The sequence below is a fragment of the Enhydra lutris genome, unplaced genomic scaffold, assembly GCF_002288905.1.
Source record: "Enhydra lutris kenyoni isolate GAN:26980312 unplaced genomic scaffold, ASM228890v2 scaffoldscaffold68, whole genome shotgun sequence".
NCBI lineage: Eukaryota > Metazoa > Chordata > Mammalia > Carnivora > Mustelidae > Enhydra > Enhydra lutris.
The window spans coordinates 9524741-9534121 of record NW_019154152.1 but is presented as its reverse complement, the minus strand read 5'-3'; the positions used below and the strand labels follow the sequence as shown (position 1 = coordinate 9534121).

Here is a 9381-nt window from a genome sequence, read left to right as displayed (position 1 = left end):
GTATTAAAACATTTCTTTCTCTTCTACACAGTAACTAAAAATGAGCCAATCCCTTTTATGATAGCATTTAGGCCATTTTGGAAGCTAAATAATCAAATTCATGGCCTTGTTGTTTCTCATAATAATTATATTTAAGTAATTCAGATGCAGTGGGCTCATCTCATTTTATTCCTAATAACTCGCAAAGTCTGTCAAGGAGTAATTGTTACAAAGATTTTGTAAAAATCAAGTGCCATTTTTTAACTGCATGGAAATCTACAAACTAGTTGGGACATCACCTTATTTTGGCTGTGGTCAATCTTATATACAGGAAGATGGAAGGAAGCTCTTAGCTTCTTGAGGAAATCTTTTCATTTCTATCATCAGAAGTTTTCACTTTTGTGTGTTTTTTCTTGTCTCCTTGATGTTGTGCAGCCTGTTTCTGTCTTAATAAAATAGCTTTTCAAAAACTGCTACAGATAAAATGTGAGCTGTACCAACCACTGATGTGTTCTATATATGATCTCATTTAGCACTGGGGTAATTAAGGATTTGTTGTTAATTTACAGATGGGTAAACTGTGGGTGGTGTGTAAGGTAATGTGGCAGGATCCCATAAAATGTAAATATGTGTTCATGTTGGTGGGCTCATCTATCAGTTTCATACCCTTGATTTTAACCACTTGTTGATGCCTAGATAAGTATTCTCTGAAAAAGGCAATATCATCAAGTTAATGCAGCTAAGTACAATATTTCTGCCTTTACAATATCAGCCAGTTATTGAACGATTTTTTAGGAGATACTGATTTATTCAGATTTTGAGATTTCTTTCTCTCTTAGCTTCTATCAACTGGAAACTCACATTCATAACTATTAGCAACATTCTCCACATAGTCCATCATTTCTACCACCACATACATCCAAGTATAACATGGAGAAATCAAAGGAAACCATTTTACACAACATGGCTTTAATCCATATCTTATGACTACTTTGACTATTGTCTGTTCATTAGTATTCTTGCAGGAAGACAAGCAAAGAGAACTCAATGTCCCTCCACCAATTACTTTTCATTCATGTAATAATTATTGTACCAAAAATTCCTTTGATATGTCCACACATGTACTTTATGTGACTATGACACAGCTATTTATATGACTATTTTCAAGAGATTGCCCCAGAAAGAAATAGACTTCCATTACTATACCTAAAAGGTTCCATTTCCCAGGTTCTATGGATATCATCAGATCAGAGGAAAACTTGCTGTGGGAGTTATTTCAATCAGTGTGTTGACATGGCAAGACTGGAATAAAGTGTGAACCAGTTTAGCTATTAGAGAATAATTAATGCAACAGACACTTGGGAAATAAAAAATGAATTTCTTGAAGGTGAAATTTGGATCCCCTTAAAGATAAATCAGATTGGGGTGCCTGGGTGGCTCAGTGGGTTAAAGCCTCTGCCTTCAGCTCATGTCATGATCCCAGGGTCCTGGGATCAAGCCCCGCATCAGGCTGCTTCCTCTCCTTTCTCTGCCTGCCTCTCTGCCTACTTGTGATCTCTGTCTGTCAAATAAATAAATAAAATCTTTAAAAAAAAAAAGAGAGAAGTCAGATCAATTCTGTAAAAAGTATGAAATCAGGGAGGTATAAGATTAGCTCATGATATTCAGAGGTGCCTCAGGATTCAAATCACAGCAATTATCATAGTATAGTGTATATAGTGTATAGAATCTTAATATAGAGTCATAGTATAGTGTAAAGTTATTAATAAGAATATAAGACTCCCACTATGGAAACCAGAGGATATGCAAACTTACTGAGTGATCCATTGACATGTAACTTGTGGAAAGAAAACATCGTACTCACCCAGGAGTATGGTATCTCTAAATCAATTCTGCTTCTGGCTAAATCCTATCTTATTTTTAGCTGTTATTCATCTTTAAATGTTTCTCTATTGTTTTTCTAATTTCCTAAGCCCCTCTGTAAAAAATATCCTCCATATTCTACCCTTCCTATTCCACTCAACAAATCCACTTTGAACTTAAGTGAACTTAATTCATTCAGACAACTAACCATCCCTGGCTGCCTGTGACAACAGACTACCTTCTTCAAATCTCCTTGAAGGGCCACACTTAATGTCCTGTCAGTGATTTGTTCAATGTCTTTATGATGAACACTGAGTAAATATACAGCTAGACTCTCTCCTACCAATCCTCATTTGAGAGCCAATGTCACAGATTCAGGGATCTATAACCTGCTCCCTGGGACCAGGAGTAATATTGGTTAAAGATAAGGCTCTCATTAGCTATGTACTCACCCACATTGAACAATAGAAATAGGGTTCTTCTAGGTCCACAAGATGCCAAGAGGGAATCTGCATTTACAGCAAAATTGGACTGATATCTACAAGTAAATAAAGAAGGAAAGCCTACAGAAGGTGTTTCAAACAGCCGAGTGTAGAGGTCATGGGAAATGCAAAAGATCAGTGTTCTCAGACTTGTGATTTCCATTTCCACAAAAAATGTCAGAAATCCTAACACTCTCCCCTGTTCACATATGATTCTAGTGAAGGTTTTGTTTTGTTTATTTTGTTTTGTTTTATATTTTTATTTATTTACTTGACAGAGAGAGTGAGAGAACACAAGCAGGGTGGACAGTGGGGAGAGAGAGGGAGAAGTGGATTTCCTGATGAGCAGGGAGCCCAATGCGGGGCTCGATTCCAGGACCCTGGGATCGTGACCTGAGCCGAAGGCAGACGCCTAACCATCTAAGCCACTCAGGTGCCCCTCTAGTGAAGGTTTTGTAGGATTGCTTGCTATTGCTGTGTTGGCATGTAGCATTAAACCTCTGAATAATCTGGCCAAACTGTCATCCAAAGTACTTAACTTATTTCTTAAGGCTCTATATGTCTGAGTGATAGTAGGGTCTGTGTATTTTCACTTCCCACGTCCATTCTCTTTCTACAGGAATGAGAATTAATGGTGAAAAGAGAGATCACTAACTTCCATGGCATCCATTAACATGTCATATCTTGACCCCACAACAGTAATGCTAATTGGGATCCCTGGACTAGAGCATGTGCAATTTTGGATTGGGTTTGCTTTCTTTGTAATATGCATGGTGGCTCTTCTGGGAAATACCATTTTACTGATCATCATCCCTGCAGAACACAGTCTGCATCAACCCATGTACATCTTCCTGGCAGTGTTGGCAGCCACCGATATAGGACTCTGTATAGCCATTGCTCCCAAGATGTTGGCCATCTTCTGGTTTGGGTCTTGCTCCATGACTTTTGATGCTTGCTTAGCCCAGCTTTTCTTCATCCATGCCTTGCAGGGCATGGAATCTGGCATCCTGTTGGTGATGGCCTTTGACCGCTATGTTGCCATCTGTGATCCACTGAGACACACATCCATCCTCACACCTTTCATCCTGGTTACTATGGTGCTGGTTGTGGCAATTCGGGCAATGGTGCTTGTTGGCATTTTACCAGTTTTAATCAAAAGACTACACCATTTCCATTCCATTGTAATTGCCCACTCTTACTGTGAGCACATGGCTGTGGTCAAGTTAGCTGCAGAAGACGTCTGAGTCAATAAAACATGTGGTCTCCTTGTAGGTTTTACCATATTAGGATTTGACATGATTTTTATCCTCATTTCCTATATCCTTATTTTCCAAGCTGTTTTTTGTCTACACCAAAAGGAGGCACGGCTCAAAGCATTTAATACATGTACAGCTCACATTTTTGTTTTCCTTGAATTTTATATTCTTGCCTTCTTCTCCTTCTTTAGCCACCGTTTTGGACATGTTGCTCCCCCTACCCACATTCTTCTGTCTACTATCTACCTCCTTGTACCACCTGCACTCAATCCTATTGTTTATGGTGTAAAAAACAAGGTAATCCGTAAACGTGTGGCACAGATTTTTTTTCTGAATCATCAATCCCAGCAGTAAACTATTAAATGGTTATGTTCTTGAAGAGAATATTTTTATTTTCTAGGGGTAGAGACAAGTTGAACTCTGTCTCTACCTCTAGTTAGAGAACTGTGCCTGCATCATCTTTCCCAATTAAGCAGCTGTGTTCATTATTAGGGGCTTTACTTCAACATGCCCAAACTTAAAGACATTTATTAAAAGGCATTTATTTCACAAACTATAGCTAGGATGAAATAAAATCTGTTCAGGTTAAGACTGCTATTACCTCTATTCATTCATCTAAATTACAATTTTATCTTTATCAATGTCTTCCTTTTTGTTTAATTTACAATTCTTTTAATTTTTTATAAGAAAGCTTACTGATTTTCAAAATTTGTCCTTTGGAATATTTACATTATAAGGTTGGGATTTCTTTTCAACCACTGCTTTTGTTGCATCCCACCATTATTGACATTTTATCTTAATGCACAGTCAATTCCAATAAAATTAAGAAACTGTCATTCATAGTTTCCTAACTTGAACTTTAAATAAACCAACTGAAGACCTCTCATTTTGAGGAGTTCTGTATGTCTGCATTCCCAACGTGATATGGTATATCACCTGCTATATGATAGCAGAGAATATTGGCTAAGCTCTAGGATAGAATATTCTAGTATAACAGTCACAACTAAAAGGTTTTTGTCCAGCTGTACAGTAGTGACACTGATATAAACACTGTTGTCCGTAGAACATCACCAGGTCAAACTGGCACTGCCACTTCTGCATCTGCCCTTGAAATCTGGCTGTTCTACAAAAACTCCATCCCTCAGGGAGAGATGCAGAAGTTTCTAGGTATTTCTTCATGAGTTGGAGTTCTAGTGGAGTAAAAGCCAACCCACAGATCTGCTGTTGAGGCATTTGGAGTCACTGCAGCACTGAGTGCACAGTTTCATATCCTATAGCTCTGTCTAGCATTGTGGTCTGGTATGTAGCTTTAGCGTTTGTCCTATCTCATGGCAGGGACCCTCACACATATTCCTTATTGATAAATGCCAAAGCCTGTTGCCCTTTGGTATATGGGCTTGCAGGTATACCTTCCTAATGCCAGCCAAGAGGAATGAGTTAGTTTAGCCAGGAACCATCATCCATACCAATGGCATTATCATTCACATTATCTCAGATATGTCTAGGACCATTTTATAGTCCATAAGTGGAGAAGGTAAGTCTTTCTCCCAGCACAAATTTACCTTCACTCCAACTTTCATAATCATTTTTCTGGATTTGGGTCCTTAGATATGAGTAGTAATTCAGTCATGGTGAGGGAAACTGTGCCTGTGTCCTCTTTCCCAGTTAAGCAGCTGAGTCAGTTGTTTGCTTGCATGTCTAATGTTATTTTATAGCAAGGTGCACGATACTGTTTTGTGCCAGTAAGGCACAATTCCTGACTTACGAACAGTAAAGCTGTCATTCCTGCTACAACCAGAAGTCTGTTACTTCACTCACATAATCAAGTTATCTCTTTTCCTTGTATGATCACAATAAGACCTGGGACATGAGATGAATGCTTTATCCTTCTAGACATCTATCTTTTGTTCCCACAGACCACCTCATCCATTTTTATACATTTTCAAAATGTGAAAATCTTTACTGAATTTATGTGTTAAATAATTTATTTTATGCAATTTCTCAAATGCCCTCTCTCCGTTAGGTGGACATTATATGAAGCAAAGAGCCCATATACTTCATATCATCCTTGTTTGTTACTGCATGTTCAGCACTTACTGGGCCATAGTAGAATTCTAACATACATTCATTGTGTGAATCTTTTTTAATTAAGCAGCTGGCTGACCTATTATGTGTTTAGTGGCCTAGCGTCCTGACTACCAGAATGTGTTGTGATTGATCTAGAAATAATTGAAGACACTTCTTCAATATTAACTAGTATTCACACACACAGATCCAGAAAACAAAAATTAAAAAAAATAAAATAAAATAAACACGCAAAAAACCTTTACCTATGACAGTGGGATCATGAGCCAGTCATCACTTTTGTCTTAAGTATTTCTGTGTACATTCAGTATAAATCTGAATATGAAAATGATTCTGAGAATATTATCTTAGCTTTTTAAAAAAAGACTTTATTTATTTGACAAAGAGAGTGAGAGAGAGAGAGCACCAGCAGGAGAAGCAGTAGAGGGAGAGGGAGAAGCAGGATCCCTGCAGAGCAGGGGATCCTGATGTTGAACTTGATCCCAGGATGCTGAGTTCATGACCTGAGCTGAAGGCAGCTGCTTAACCAACTGAGCCACCAAGGTGTCCCAGTCTGGATTTCTAACTGGACTCCTTTCTTCTTTCTTGAATCTTCTTCTTTTCTATGTTCACTGGCAAATTTTCATCATTTTTCAGCAGAATTAATAAAAATATACCCCCAAACAGTGAAGTTATTTCCTGTTTCCCTGATTCCAATTTAAACACAGTTGCTGAACAATTTTTACTTCCAGGGTCTGACTTTTCAAGATCCTGATAAATTAATTCCAGTGGAGCCTAATTACATGTAGGAAAAATTTTTTAAAGTGTCAAGATTATTTTCTGAAATAACTCCTGTCAATGTCTCCATTTCATCATTCAAGAAACTGAGGCAGAAAGCTACCATATCCTGATAAGTTACAACATAGTTTGTAAGTGGTTGTTTGGAGATTCAAACCTGAGCAGTTGTCTCAAACATTACCTTTTATTGCCTCTCTTAGAATTGTATATATGCAAATATATATATCTTATCTAAGGCAATGTGTAATAGAGGATAATAAAAGAAATTTAGACTACCAGAAATATGAACACACAGGTAGCACTTTATTTTGAAGGGAGAAAGTGTGAAATCATATGGCAGTCAGCAAAAAAGTGGTCATGTTATACCTGGCACCTGATAACCCACATGTCCAGAAAGAAGAAATAAAAATTTCAAGGTAAAAACTGACATGATCCTGAATAAATATACATGGAGAGACGTATTCTAGCTGCAGCAGAAATTGCTAACATATACTAATATGGGCTAATGACAAAACTGTTTTAACAATAGATCTTAAAGAAGCCTAAATCTTTGTATTACATACAATACTGATTATCCTACACAACATTCCATATAAATATGAGTCATTGAACTTCTTAAAAAGAAAAAAAAAGGCATATCACAGTTAAGAGTAGCTAGAAAGATAAATTATAAGAAAATACCAGAACAGAATATTCCCCTATTTATAATATAGATTGGGAGTAGGTGGTATTAGAATATGCAAGACCTTCAAAGAATGGACAGACAACTACAGATATTTTCAAAGAATCAATGGAGTCAACCTGAACCACAGTGAGGAAACAGATAAAAGAAAAATGGTAGGACAGTTTTTGATATCATCAGGTCTTCCAGAAGAGTGTTTGTGGGAAGCAATTTAATTTAAAAACTTTAAAAGAATTATAGGTATACAGAATAAAATAAGACTACGTGAAAAAAAAATTCTAAGAAGAACTCTCTACACAGCATATCCTGACAATTTCTTCATCCATCCATTCAGAAATTTTGCCAAAACCAGGCCAATTTCCAATTTTACAGATGTAAAATGCCTTCAGTCTTATCATTCAGGAGATATAAACATTCCTGTTAGTGAAGACCTACAAATGTACAACAACACAGGAAAAATCAGAGATATGAGTCAGTAAAACATCTCTGATAAAGCTGATAAGACTGAACAATAGGATAGTCCTGTGGAGCAAACATGGCAGATAAGAGCACATAGTAGTGGAGATATTGGATCATCAGGCAAATATGTTAAGAATAAATAACCTAAATCTGCCATTTCCCAAGAAATTCTCTGAAGAACAAAATCCAGTCAATGATAATTAATACTTTAAATATCAAAAATAGAAGATATAGGGATTGGGCTTTTAGAAGGAGAGTTAATGTCTTTTTTTTTTTCCTCTATAAGTCAACAACTTAGTGAAAGAATAGTTGAAGAGGTTCTTGTTTCAGAATTTGTGAAATGTAAAAGCTTGAAGGAATCGATCTCTGATCCTCTTGGTTCTAATGCCATAGATCATTGGGTTCACCATGGGTGGAACAAGGAGGTGGATGTTAGCCACAAAGATGTGAATATGAGGAGCCACATGTTGACCAAACCTGTGAGTAAGGAAAGTGAAAAAAGCAGGAGTGTAGGCCATTAAAATCACACATACATGGGATCCACAAGTGCCCAAGGTCTTGAGTTGTGCAGCCTTGGATGGAAGATGGAAAACCATGTAAAGGATGATAACATAGGAACATAGGATCAGTAGGAAATCTAAACCTCCAGTGAGGAAGGCAGCAGTCAGACTGTAGATTCTGCAGATCCTGGTTTCTGCACAAGCAAGCTTGATCAGAGCCATAAATTCACAGTAAGTGTGAGGGATGATATTAGTTCTACAGTAAGGAAGCCACCAAAGCATGAAGGGTTGAGGGCTGAAGAGCAAAACCCCACGGAAGACAATAGCCAGCCCCAAGTTCTTGATGACTCTATGTGTCAGGATAGTAGAATGTCTCAGAGGATCGCAGATTGCCACATACCTGTCAAAGGCCATGACCAAGATAAAACCTGATGCCATGCTGCACAGTGAATGAATGAGAAACACTTGTACAAGGCAGACTTCAAAATAGATCACCCTGCCGTGGAACCAAAAAATGCTGAGGATTTTGGGCACAGCAGTAGTGGAGATGATCAAGTTAGCGACAGAGAGCATACAGAGGAAGAAGAACATGGGCTTGTGCAGTTGGAATCTGCTCTGATAATAAATAGAATAGCAAAATTACCCATGAGAGCACTCAAGTAGACAAGGCAGAAGGGCACTGACAGCCAAGTGTGGAAGGCCTCCATTCCTGGAATGCCAAGGAGAAGAAAAGTACTGGGATGGAAATTCATATTATTTGACATGATGGAAACTCCTGGCTGAATTCAGTTGTAGGATGGTGTAGACTCTTTCATGTCCATTTGTCCATTCATTTACTGATGTTTTCATTTGTTAATTTATATAAAATATTTGGAAATATTTTATACCCTAAGGAGACAATGATAAATAGGATGCAATCCATAACCTGAGAATTTAACATTCTAATAGTGGAAAAACTGATGCAAACCAATGATTACATTCCCTAGTGATTACTGCAATAAAAGTTATGTGAATAAACTGGGAGATTTATTCCACTTGTATGAGTCAGAGGATTCATGGTTATGATGCTTAATCTTGGCTCTGAAGCATTCTGGACCTTTAAAATAAGGATAAAATTATACCTCAAATCAAGTTCACAATCAGAAGACATCAGTGCCTCTACTGAGAGATCAAAGAATGTCCTTTGGTTTGTATGTGGGTGAAGATGGAGTAGTTGTATGAGACATAAGCTTTTATCTCTGCCTCCTTGTGCTATCAATGTCACTTGTGAAGCCACAATGATACACTGTTAATTGGCA

At 37.5% G+C, this 9381-nt stretch overlaps 1 protein-coding gene and 1 pseudogene across 1 annotated transcript; one reads left to right on the top strand and one right to left on the bottom strand.

Annotated features, from left to right (window-relative positions):
* The first annotated feature begins 2983 nt into the window (after window positions 1-2983).
* LOC111159587 lies at window positions 2984-3934 on the top strand (annotated as a pseudogene).
* Window positions 3935-7909: 3975 nt separating this feature from the next.
* Window positions 7910-8847, bottom strand: LOC111159311 (olfactory receptor 52D1-like). The gene is given in 2 exon segments (XM_022521718.1): window positions 7910-8688; window positions 8691-8847. Coding segments are annotated over 2 exon segments (936 nt in total).
* Between the last annotated feature and the right edge of the window lie 534 nt (window positions 8848-9381).